Consider the following 12,999-nt stretch of genomic DNA (forward strand, 5'->3'; position numbering starts at 1 on the left):
GAGAATATTGGAGTTGGAGTCAGAGACCTACAGCAAGTCATGTTATTTCTCAAAGTCTGTTTTTCTCTTCTGTAAAATGGGGGTAAAATCCTTGAACTGTCTCTGTCATGGGACTGTTGTAAGGAGAGGGCTTTATCATCCTTTAAGAGCTCTAGAAATGGATGCTGCTTACTATCTAGCAGTGGTGATAGAGGCTGGTAGCTCTAGAAAAGTTGGGACTGCCTGGTTTAGACAGTCACCATCCTGGAAGACAGAGAGCTGGACTGGATGGTCTCCTGAAATGGCTTCTAGTAAGTATAAGGATAATGTGTGTGAGGATCCTCTGAGGAATCAGAAGGGATTCTCTGATAGTTCTTAATATTTCTATGATTCTATAAGAGATCTGTGATGATCATTTATTTGGTGAATCCAGGATGATTCTAGAGAGGGGCTCTTAGCCTTTTTTTAATATCAGGACCCCTTGGTCAGCTTGCTGGAGCCTATGGACCCTTCTCAGAATCATGTTTTTAAATGCATAAAATATGTAAGATTTCAAAGGAAGCCAGTCATATTGAAGTATAATTATCAGAATGTATATGTTAAAGTTCACGGACCCCAGCTTAAGAACAGCTGCTCTATGGTGATGTTATGACATCAGTAGCATTGTCATCCCACAAGATCATGGGCTAAGGAATAGGCCTCTATCCACAGTTCTTCCCCTGTCCCCTTATCTGCCTCCTGGGCTGGCTGCTCACTGACTGGACTGCCCCCACCTCTCTACCCTTGCCTCAGTCTCCTGGGCCCTACCTCCAAATGTGGGGCATGATGCCTGCTCCATTGTGGCCCTTATGGGAGCTCTTGGGCAGGAGCCTGTCTGTGCCTTAGTCTTCCTCTCCCAAGGCAGGGAACAAGAAGCAGGTGAATCTCCTTAGTGGGGCCAAGACTGGAGCCTCTGTTCTCATCCCCCTGAACTTCTATCATGATTTTACCACTAGCAAGCCCCGGAGGAAGAACTATGCAATTTGCTGACCAATATCCTGTTCTCGGTGACGTGGCGCGGGGTGGAGGGTGACGATGAGGCCGCATGGCGTGAACGGGGCCAGGTCTTCTCAGTCCTCACAAAACTGGGGGCTGCTGGGGAGCTGGTGCGTCCTCCTGATGAGATCAAGCGCAGGTAAGGCTCTCCAGGGTCCAGTTTGGTGACTTGTCAAGAGCTGTATCTAGAACCACGGGACTGGGAGGGAAGGGTATAGGGGTCACTGAGTGGGGGAAAGGCTAGGATGGGTGAGATAGGGAAGCACTGGAGGAGGGAGGCTGAGGCTTGAGTATGCTGGGGGAGAGGGGCAGGGTCTGAGCAGAGCCACTAGAGGAAGAGAGGCCCAGAAGAGGTGGAAGGCCATAGTGCTGGGAGACAGGAGGTAAAGTTAAGGATACATTGTGGAGAAAGGATCAGGAATTGGCAAATACAGGAGAGAGAGGGTCAGGGTTTGGCAAAAATTGTTGGGAGAGGGCAATAAGATGAATGGTATTGAAGGATAGGAATAGGGGTTAGGGAGACAGCTAGAGATGATCAGAGGTTAGAAAACTAGGGAGAAGGGCAGGGCTGAGAGGCATACTGGAGGACAAGGGGAAGAGGCTGAGGAGGATGCTGGGAGAGAGCAGGGCAGGGTCCTAAGGAAAGGATAAGAGGGTGGCATCGGGAGAAGAGACTTAGGAAAGGCATATCTAAGTAGAGACTTTGACAACTGCTCAGGGTGTCAGTGTAGAAAGAGAATAGTGGGCTTTGGGAGGTCAGGGAAGAAACCCTGTCTATGTCTCACTATTCCTAGCCTCCTCGAGATGATGCTGGATTCAGCCCTGACCGACATTCAGGAAGCCCTGCCTGTGGCCCTGCCCAGCCTTACCCACCATGTGCTGAAGCTCCTGCGTTTGCTACAGGACTTTCTGCACTCTGAGGGCCATGGGAACCAGGCTCTGTGGAGTGAGAAGGTACATGCGCGTGTGTGTGTGTGAGAGAGAGAGAGAGAGAGAGAGAGAGAGAGAGAGAGAGAGAGAGGGAGGGCGTGGAGGGGGGTATGGAGCGGGTGTGGGCACTCAGCCGCTCTGGGTATGTGTCTGCCCGCCATTGTGTCTGTCTGAGTGTATAGAAGGCTTTGTTTGATCTTCCATGGTTCTGCAAATGCTCAGGCCTTGGTCCTTAGGAGGCATTGTGGCTTGGGGGCAAGGGCTTTGCATTCAGAAGGACCTGGATTCGAATCTCAGCTCTGTTTACTTACCAGCTTGGATACATCATCCCCTTTACTAACCTCATGATGCAGCCCACCATCCAGCCTTCTTCTTCCCACTCTTTATATACCCAGAATCCTTCTCACATCTCTCTACCATTCCCCATGCCTCGAATGTCTTCCTTCCTTAGAATACCTTTAAGCTTAGTTCAGGTACACACCTTGTATGGGAATTCTTTCATGGTTCCCCCAGATGCTAATGCTTTCCCTCCAAATCACTTGTATGGATTTTCTATATACCTATAAATGGGCATGTTGTCTCCCTCCCACTTCTCCCCTCCCAGGCCCTCCTCTCGGTTCTGTTATCAGCCACTTGCTTTCACTCAGTCAGGATGCTACTACTCAGCCTCAGTGGGTGCCCCTGGCTTTATGGATGTTGTTCCATATTTCCCATATAAGCAGTGGTTCTCTAAATCCTACTGAGCATAAACAGGAGGTCATGAGCATGGTGTCGTCACTAGAAAGAGCTGGCCTTGGACTAAGAAGAATTACTGACTATGACCCTGGGCAAGTCACTTAATCTCTGTGTCCCCCCACCCTAGGCAGATCTCCAGGGCTATAAGTTGAAAAGCAGGTGCCAGGCTCCATCAGTAGAAGTCATCTGTTCATCCATCTGTTTATACATCATCCATCCACCTATCTACCTATCTATCTATCCATCCATCCATTCATCTATCCATCTGTCCATCCATCCATCCATATATCTATGTATTTATCCATCTATCTACCTATTATTATTGTATTTGTGAATGACGTACCTTTGTACCTGTAGGCAAGCCATTCAAACTCTCAGATCCTCATTGTTCCTATTTATAAAACAAGGGGTTGGACCAGATGATCCGTCCCCTGCCATCATATGTCCTGCTTGCTCTTTTTTTTTTATTTGTTGTTTTGGAGGGGCAATTGGGGTTAAGTGACTTGCCCAAGGTCACACGTCTAATAAGTGTTAAGCGTCTGAGGCTGGATTTGAACTCAGGTCCTCCTGACTCCAAGGCTGGTGCTCTATTCACTGCACCACCTAGCTTCCCCCCCGCCTTTGAGTCTTCAAATATGTAGATGATCTTCGGAGGCTTAAGGCCAGATTCCCCACCTTTGCCTATCCCCATAACCACTCTGCTCACTCCAGCTCCTCCCCTTGGGTCTCAGAGCCCCGCCCATGTCCTCTGAGAGTTCCTGGGCACCCATCCCACTCCCTGACCGCATGGCTTTCCCTGGCAGCTCTTTGAAGGCGTGAGCAGCCTCCTGGACCACCTAGGAGTGTGGCAGCATCTGACCAATGGTGCTGCTGACCTCCGGGAGATGGCACAGATTGGACTGCGCCTTGTCCTTGGCTACATGCTATTGGAAGACAGCCAGGTGAGTAGGCCCAGGAATAGGCAGGGGAGGGAAGAAAAGGGGGTCCTTATCCTGCAGGCCTCCCTCTGTCTTAACCTGCAACCCCTGGAGCCCTGTCCTGCCATCACGGGCAAGGGGAGCTCTGATCTCACTGGCTCCTCCTTCCAGCTCCACTACCTACCTGTTAAATTGCTTCCCTCTCTGGGCCTCAGTTTTCCTGTCTATCTTATAGCAAAGACTTTTTTTTTTCCAAAAGGATAAAGGGGGGGGGGAAGAAACATTTCAGCAAAACTTTTAAATTTTAAAAATTAAAAAAATTTTTTAAATCAGATTTCATATGAGCTAGTATTTAAAAGCAGCCCATCCAAAGAGCAGCTCCCTTAGAATGGACTCTGCTCAGTGTGCCATAGTGCCCTGAGGGTCCTTTTTGCCTTGGCCTGCTGCATGTGTGGTCCTACCCATCCTTCCCCTTCCCTGCGTGTGGTGTAGTCTATCCACCCCTAAACTGTGCTCTCCTCCAGCTTCATGCCCTGGCCTATGTGAAGCTCCATGGCCTGCTGCAAACAGCAGTGCCACCAAGGAGGGAGGAAGCCTGCTATCTCTTGGCCAAGCTGGAGGCCCCCCTGGCCCGAGCTCTAGAGGCAGAATCTGAGCGCTGCTCCTGGCTTGTTCCTCTGGTTCGGACCCTACTGGACAGGGCCTACACAGCACTGGGCTTGCAGTGGGGACTGCCCTCCCTGCCACCCACCAATGGCAGCCCTACCTTCTACGAGGACTTCCAAGCTTTTTGCACATCCCCAGAATGGCGCCTCTTCATTGACAAACAGGTACCTGCTGGACCTCGTGCCTGGAAATATGGGGGGAATGGGTACTAGAGGGAGGATGGAGAGGGCAGGGGTTAGGAAGAGTTGGTGGGGAGGAGACGGACAGGGAGGGACAAAGAGGAAGAAGAGACCTGGGGATAAAGGGTAGCATGGTCTAGTGACAATGGAAAGAACTAAGGACTTGGGGAAGTTATTGCATCTGGGTTTGAGTCCCAACTCTCTTACTAATTTACTGAGTGTCATACCCTCACTGTACCTGAATTTCCCTCTTCCATAAAATGAAAGTTTGGACTAGATGATTTCCAAGATGCCTTCTCTCTCTAACATCAGACTATTCTGTGACTCTGGACAGGGAGTGATGTCTGGAGGGAAAAACCAGTGGAAAAGAGACTAGATAGGGGGTGAGGATGGGGTAAACAGTGATGTAAGCCAGAGGAAAGAAGGAGGGGGAAAGAGAGTGGAATCAGATGGGTAGGAGAGCTAGTTGGGGTGAAGCAGAGAGGACGGAGGCAGGAGAGGGAAGTGGAGAGAGGGCATGGAGAAATAAAAAAGAGGGAATGGAAGAGAGTGGTCTAAAAATGGGGAGGAGGGGGAATTGGAGGGCTGCTCATCCATTCCTCCCTACCCTTCACCATGTTTTTCTTGGGCTTGGGGGCATTGCCCTGGCCTAGGCTGTTCTGGACTCATTTTTTTCATCTCAGGTCCCATGTTCCCCTCCCCAGGTGCAACCTACCATGTCCCAGTTTGAGATGGACACTTATGCGAGGAGCCATGACCACATGTCTAGTTTTTGGAACTCCTGCTATGATGCCCTCATGAGCAGCAGCCTTCGGAGGGATCGAGAGCGGACTGAGAGCTGGCACCTCTTCCAGGTTCCTGGGTATTGGGAGGCTGGGGCAGCCATTGAGATCGGCAGGATAATGCATGACCAGAAGACTCAGGGAGACTTAGTGGACCACAAGCTGAATACAAGTCAGTCACATGACATGGCAACCAAAAGTACTAACAGGAAACTGCATTGGAAAAGACGGATGAGTTCAGAACAAAGGCAGTGATAGTCCCCAGTACTATGCCCTGGTTTGACTATACTTGGGATGTTGTAGCCATATGGATCCCACCTTTTATGAAAGGCATTAGCAAGCCAGAGCATGTCCAGAGAATGGTGATAGACTTCGGATCTTGGCATTTGAGGACCATTTGAAAGAGCCCGTGTTTAGGGCAGCTAAGTGGTGAAGTGGATAGAGTTCTGAGCCTGGAGTCAGAAAGACCTGAGTTCCAATCCGATCTCGGACACTTACTAGCTGTGTGACCTTGGGCAAGTCACTTAACCCTGTTAACTTCAATTTCCTCATCTGTAAAATGAGCTAGAGAATGAAATGGCAAACCAGTGCAGTATCTTTGTAAGAAAATCCCAAATATGGGGTTATGAAGAGTTGAACATGACTGAAATGACTAAACAACAATGTTGTTTTAAGCCTGGAGAAGATAAGACTCAGGGGACGCACAGTTTATGTCTTTAAGTATTTGAAGGGTTGTAATGAGGAAGAGGCGTCCTTCTCAGCCTCCCCAGAGACTCAAACAGAAAGCAAAGGGTAGAAGTGATAGAGAGATTGATGGCTGCTCCATGTAAGGAACAGCTAACTCACCACTGGGGCTGTCCCACAGTAGAAGGGGGCCTGCCTTGGGAAGGGACACGGTTCTTCCTCGCCGAGGCAGCCCAGGTGGAGGCTTGATGGCGGCTGGTCAGGGGTGGTGTAGAAGGGTTTTCTGCTAGGGCGTGAGCTGAACTAAGTGATGCTGGCACTCCTGTCCAGTGCTGAATTACTGTGATCCCATTCAGGTTATGACACCCCTGCAAGGGATGGTGATGCTGATGATAACTCACATTTATTCTTTTTTTGGAGGGCAATTGGGGTTGTGACTTGCCCAAGGTCATACGACTAGGTTTTTTTTTGTGTTAAGTGTCTGAGGCTGGATTTGAACTCAGGTCCTCCTGACTTAAGGGCCAGTGCTCTATTCACTGTGCCGCCTAGATGCCCCGATAACTCACATTTATAATGTGCTTTTAGATTTGCAGTGAGTTTCCCCAGCAGGGTGCCACCATTATAGAAAAAGGAAGTCGATGATAATAGCAGTTGATATGAATATGTGCTTTTATTAATATTAATTAATTATTAATCAATATTAATAAGTATTAAAGATCAATATTAATAAGTATTAATGAAAGATTGGTCTATATGAATTAAATATTAGTCAATATTAGTTAGATAGCAATTAATTAATATGCCAAGCACTACATATGTCTTCTGATCCACCACCAAGTTTCTGAATACAAACTTTTTTTAAAAATACAAACTCTTGGCTAATCGAGGGAGGCCGTGGAGAGTCATGGCAAATGCTCCTTCAGATCACAGGCTGTGGAGGTGGAAGGGACTTCCTGACTGCCGCCGGACTGGCTCATTGTACAGAGGGGCATGACTGGCCCGGGGACGCCCAGGGAGTCAGGAGCAGAGCTGGCTCTTCTGACTCTGAATCCAGGACTCTGCCCCGGGTCCCCGGCCCTGCTGCATCTCAGTGGAGGGAGGGAGGATGGTGTGGGGTGGGGAGGAATCCTATTCCCGTCCACAGGACCTAGGGATGAGGCGGAGCTGATGCTTACATTCCCATCCTCCTGAGGGAGAAGGGAGATTTATCACCTGTGTGCTGGGGGCCTCTCCTCCTCTGCACTCAGGTGTCTTCTGTTTAAGTCATTGTCTCTGTAATTTGCATACAACGCCGCCAGCTGGTGGTAAAGGGTAATGCATTGTCCTACACTGTGAGATGTTAAACCATCCCCCATGAATTAAGCAGGATGGATTTGAGCACAGCTACTGAGAGCAAACGTGAGGTCTCTGATGGATACTGCTGTTTTTGGTAGGTTATGAGAAGCAGTGTGATCAGCACTGGATTTGACATTCGATGACCTTGTCCAATCCCAGCCCTACCACTGAATACTTCTGTGAGGGGGTTGCACTGTGGGGTCCCCCCATCTCTAAATTAATAGTCCCATGAAGCTGTGTTTTTTTTGTCTTTCAACTTCTTTAACAAACCTTTGAAAAAAGGCTTTCTTTCTCATTCCACTTGCTTAAGCATCTACCTCCCAGTGTTGTAGTGAGGATGAAATGAAATGGTATTTTTAAAGTCCTTAGCGCAGGGGCAGGCACATAGTGGGTTCTTATTCCTTTCCCCCTGCCCCTTAAGCTTACATAGCATATGATCCTGACCTTTTAGTTCCTGGTTTCATTCCACTCTTGGTTCACTTGGCCTTTTGCCTAGTCTTTGCTCTGGCTTCAGGGAAGACAATCTGCCAACTTTTCATTGGTTTTTTCTTTTTGTTATTTCTTTTTGCATATTTATCCAGTCCTTCTTTGCAACAAATAAATACAGTCAATAAACAGAACCAATGCTTTGGCCGTGTTTCACAATGGATGTCTCATTTCGAACCTCTTTAAACACCTCTCTGCCAAGAAGCGGGAGGCATGTTTTACCATCAGTTTTCTAAAGTCCTAGTTGGTCAGTGCTTTGATCAAAGTTCTGAAGTCTTTCAGAGTTGTTAACTGTGACTTTATTAGGGTCATTTAATAAACTTTTCTCCTGGTTTTTCACACGGTACATTAATATTCTATTACATCTGTATACCACCGTTTAGCCATTCTTCTTATTTTCTAGTTTGTTTGTTTTTGCCACAACAGAAAGTATTTCTATGAGCATATTTTACACTTTTGTGCTCTTTCCTTCCTTCTTTGACCTCCTTGGAGTGACTATTATGTCTCCCTATTAGGGAGTGGTATCACCAGGTCAAAGGATATGCACTGTTTAGTAACTTTTTGGGTATAGATCCATATTGCTTTTCAGAATGGTCATTTCACAGCTTCAGTGCACAGCAGTATATGCTTGCTCTCTAACATCCTCCCCCCAAATTGAAATTTTCTTTGGTTTTTTTTTTTTTTGGTCATCTCTGTCAATCCAATAGATAAACCCCAGGGTTGTTTTAATTTGCATTTCCCTTATTAATTGTGATCTGAGGCATATTTTATGTGGTTGTTGATAGCTTGCTTCCTTTTTTTTTAAACTACATGCCTTCATATCTTTTAACCATTTATCTATTGAGAATACCTCTTGTTCTTACATATTTTGAATCAGTTTCCTATATATCTTGCATAGCAGACCTTTATCAGAGAAACTTTCTGCAAAGATTTTTTTAGTTAACTATTTCCCTTCTAATTCTAACTGCATAATTTTGTTCATGTATTAAGGATGCATTGGTTTCATTTGTGGGGTTTTTAAAGTACTTAAAAAAAAACAGTACCTGGCACATACTATGCATTACATACTTATTCCCTTCCCCTCTTGTATAAAAGCTTTTCAATTTCATATAAGCAAAACTAACTATCCCTACAAAAATTTTTCCCTACCCGTAGCTATAAGATATATGATTTGCTTATCTATTCATTTTTAAAGTTGTATTATTTTTATATTTTTGAAAATTTCTGATATTTAAGTCATATATCTATTTAGTGTGGAATATAGTATAAGATACTGGTCTAAGTCTAATTTTTGCTAGACCACTTTCCAGTTTTCCCAGCAGCTCTTATCAAATAAGAGAGTTAATTTATTTTTTCACTTTATCAAAGCTGGGTTATTGAGTTCTATACTATTTCATATTCTCCTCTGCCTGATTAGCCCATTGATATCTTTTTCTATTTTTTAACCCATAACAAAGGGCTTTGATAACTTTTGCTTTATAATATACTTTAAGATTTTTTCACTTTTTTTTCATTTTTTCTATTGAGATTCTTGACCTTTTGTTCTTCCAAATAAATTTTGTTATAATTTCTAATTCTATAAAATTTGCCTTTTGGTGATTTGATTTGCACAGCACTGAATAATAAATAAATTTAGGTAGTATGGTCATTTTTATGGTAATGACACCTTTAGCCATGAACAGCTAATACCTTTCCAATTATTTAAGTCTGTCTGTATTTCTATAAATAGTACTTTGTAGTTTTACCCATATAATTCCTGTGTGAAGAATCTCAAGCATTTTATATAGCCTGTAGTTATTTTGAATGGAATTTCTCTTTTTCTTCTTGTTGAGTACTATTGGTAATATACATAAAGGCTGATGATTTATGTGGAGTTACTTTTTATTCTGCAACTTTGATGAAGAAGTTGTTGATTGGAGGATTAATACACACTCCTTTTATAGAGATGGAAACTGAGAGAGGGAAGTGACTTGTCTAAAAATTACACAGCTAGTAAGTTCCTCTGACTCCAAATCCAGTGTTGAATTCAATTCCACACAGACTCTGCTCTCTGAAGTTTCCCTCTCTTTTTTGGTGAGAACTCAACACAAGTCACTTAGTGCCAGATGACCTATCCTAAATTACTAAACTGACTGTATCATAATATCAAATCCAATATTATAATGTGTGGTTGGCAGGGCCCTCAAGAAGGAGAGAAATTAGTGAATGTATGAAAAAGCATTTATTTAAGCCCTTACTCCAGGTCAGGAACTATGCTAAGCACTGTGAGTGGCCTGGAGGTACCAAGGGAGGCTTCAGGAAGGTGGACAGTAGATGGGTAGGAATAGGGAGGCTATTTCAGGGTTACACGTTGAGATGTTACAGAAAGATCGTTTGATTTGGAGTCAGGAGATTCAAGTTCAAATTCAGTCTCTGCTCCTTATTATCTGTGTGACCTTGGGCAATTATCCCATCTCTGGCCTTAGCTTCTGACCCAACCCCTCATCTATCAAATCAACTAGTTTATTGCTAAGCTCTCTATTGTTGACATTCTCAGTGACTCTGAAGAGGGCATTGTAGAGAATGAGTGATAGCTAGGTCTGCAAAGCACTATTTAAGGTTGAGGATGCTTTGCCTGGAGGCCCCTGGTCCCTGCTTTACCAGGCCCCTTACTTTCCCCTAGGAGTTGGTACTGGAACCAGTAATGAAGAGAGGCCGGTCCGAGGGAAAGCGTTACAGCAGTGTTCAAAAGCAGCTGGCCTCCCAGCAAGCCATAGCCTTGCTGCACTGGAAGGCCCTGGGACGTCTGCTCACTGCACCCCGCTCTGCCTGGGCTCAGAGGTAAGATTATAGGGGCTTTGAGGGTTGAATAGACAGGAGGAAATTTTTTTCTGGGTGGGGAGAGTAGTCTAAAGAAGTGAAGGGACCTGACTTAAGGGGCCGGGGAACTGCACATAGCTTTCCAGAATAGGAGAAATTAATTGCTGGAGAGCTGCAGTAGTCATTGAACCTGAGGAGGCAGGCTTGGCAACATCTCTCTCCCTGTGGATCACCCCCCTGCCTGACTTTTTGTGGCTCACTATTGACCCCTTATGCCTGGCATGGTGGTACATGCCTATAATCCTTGCCACTGGGGAGGTTGAAGCTGGTGGATTGCTTGAGTTTGGGAGTTCTGAGCTACAGAAAGGCTAAAGGCAGTTAGGTGACCACACGAAGTCTGGCGTCAAGAAGGCAGGCACCAATGTGGTAAACAGGTCCAGGCTGGAAATGTAGCCAGTGCAAACCCCCATGACAATCAGTAGCAAGATCTGGCTTATGAGAGGCCACTTACTTCCTGTATGAGATAAAGAGACTCAGTCGAAAAAAAGAGAAATGAAAAACCATCATACTGGCCCCTTGTCCCCCACTCTCCCCTTACTCTCTCCTCTGTTCCTATAGGAATCCCCCTCCTCCTCGATGGAAGCTATCCAGTGCTGAGACTTACTCCCGGATGCGGCTGAAGTTGGTGCCCAATTATCACTTTGACCAGCACAGTGAGGCCAGTGCCCTTCGAGATAATCTGGGTAAGTGTGGGGCTGAAACTGAAATTCCAGGTGCTTTCTAATCCCTTAGGGCCCTTTCTAGGGAATGAAAGCCCTGGATTCAGGAAGGAGATGGAAGCCCTGAGCCCTCAGAAGAGGCTGGGAGAACCAGGAATCAAGAGTTCTAATCTCACTTCTTCCTCTCCCTCCCCGCTCTGAGGTCTGTTCCTCTTTCTTGTCTCCCTCCTCAGGCAGGGAGGGAAAGCAGACTAAGTTTCAGATTTTGGCTTCCTGCCCCAAACCAGCCATCTTCAGTCTTCTCCCTGACTTTTAAAGCTCTTCACAGCCTTGGCCCTTTCTACCTTTCCAGTCTTCTTATACTCAGCTCCCCTCCATATGCAGTGACCCTGGCCTTCTTGTGCTCCTTGTTACTTCAGTGCCTTCTTACCAGATGTTTCCCATACCTGGAAGGTTCTCAGTTCTCACCTTTACCTCCGGGTTTCCCTGGTATCCTTTAAGAGTCAGATCAGCTTCCACCTTCTGTTGGCGGCCTTCTCTCTCCCTTCCCTGGACTGCTAATGCCTCCTGAGCTTACTTTCCACCCACACTGTGCATAACCATTTTCATTTTGTCTTCCCCGTTAGAACATAAGCCTCTTGAGGGCAGGGACTGAATTTGTTTTTGCCTTTCTTTGTGTCTTTTGTGCTTAGCAGAGTGCCAGGCATGTGGCAAGCGCTTAATAACGATTTGTTGATTGATATCTTGCTCACAGGTGCTGCAGACCACCTGACACCCTCCACAGAGGATTCCCTGCCTCTGACTGTGGCCAAGGAGGCCAAGGTCAGCACTCTGGAGGAGGACCAGCTGGGAGAGGAGGAGCTGACTGTACTGGACACAGTGTGAGCAGGGGGCACCATAGTGGGCACAGACTAGAGAACCAAGAAAGCATCTGATTTAAGTTAACTGGCCCTAATTAAAAACTTTCTGTGTCAGGGACCAAGGGGGTGGGATTCCTCCTGGAGCCTGGCTCCTCTCGTCTGTCCCTATGCTCACCCCCTTTTTTCTTAGCACGGAGTCCTCAGAGCCTGGTGGACAACAGGAGAAGCTGGTGCTGTGGGAGGACTGCCAGCTCATCACGATTGTGGCTGTAATCCCAGGCCGTCTTGAAGTGACCACCCAGCACCTCTATTTCTATGACTGCAGCATAGAAAAGGAGGAGACAGAAGAAGGTGAGTACCAGGGGAGCCCAGGAGCCTGGGCCAGGCCTGGAGGCATAAGCCACCCATGCTTCTTTGGTGTCTGCTATTTACTACTTCTTTGGGCAAGTCTGCTTCTCTGTGCCTGGGTCTTCTTTTTCTGTAAAACAGTGATAACCATTCCAGCTCTGCCTACTCACAGAGCTACTGTAGCATCAAAGGAGAGAATGGAAGTAAAGCACTTTGTAAACCTTAAGGTGCCATAGAAATGTTCACTATTCTTCTTCTTCTTCTGACTTCCTGCTTCAGTATCTTCTCAGGACATGGGGATGACCCAGGGTTTCCCAAAGCTAGGCCTGCAGAGTACGGGTTCCAGCAAGTCCTACCAAATTGGTACAAACTGGGACTAGTGAAAGTTCAGCCCCACATTTGTTAAATATCTACAACATCTAAAGCTCTGTGTTCAGTGTACAGAGGTTATAATTAAAAAGATGTAGCACTTGTCCTCAAGGAGCTTTTAATCTAACTAAGTTCAGATAGGCTCATCACTGGGAAGTTTATTAAGTGCTTATGAT

At 46.2% G+C, this 12,999-nt stretch overlaps 1 protein-coding gene across 5 annotated transcripts in view; it reads left to right on the top strand.

The window, feature by feature from the left end:
- Nucleotides 1-12,999, top strand: part of NBEAL2 (neurobeachin like 2) — a 149,931-nt gene that overhangs the window by 114,967 nt on the left and 21,965 nt on the right. For all 5 annotated transcript variants that reach the window (XM_069095908.1, XM_069095904.1, XM_069095905.1 and 2 more), the window contains 9 exons: nucleotides 975-1,153; nucleotides 1,809-1,968; nucleotides 3,483-3,620; nucleotides 4,121-4,426; nucleotides 5,146-5,295; nucleotides 10,391-10,548; nucleotides 11,146-11,270; nucleotides 12,001-12,127; nucleotides 12,297-12,457. In XM_069095908.1, the coding sequence (XP_068952009.1) occupies nucleotides 975-1,153; nucleotides 1,809-1,968; nucleotides 3,483-3,620; nucleotides 4,121-4,426; nucleotides 5,146-5,295; nucleotides 10,391-10,548; nucleotides 11,146-11,270; nucleotides 12,001-12,127; nucleotides 12,297-12,457 (1,504 nt within the window). The remainder of the gene's footprint in view (nucleotides 1-974; nucleotides 1,154-1,808; nucleotides 1,969-3,482; nucleotides 3,621-4,120; nucleotides 4,427-5,145; nucleotides 5,296-10,390; nucleotides 10,549-11,145; nucleotides 11,271-12,000; nucleotides 12,128-12,296; nucleotides 12,458-12,999) is intronic.

Source organism: Petaurus breviceps, unplaced genomic scaffold (genome assembly GCF_028583685.1).
Source record: "Petaurus breviceps papuanus isolate PSGF00001 unplaced genomic scaffold, PetGlider_PUasm1.0 227, whole genome shotgun sequence".
Taxonomy (NCBI): domain Eukaryota; kingdom Metazoa; phylum Chordata; class Mammalia; order Diprotodontia; family Petauridae; genus Petaurus; species Petaurus breviceps.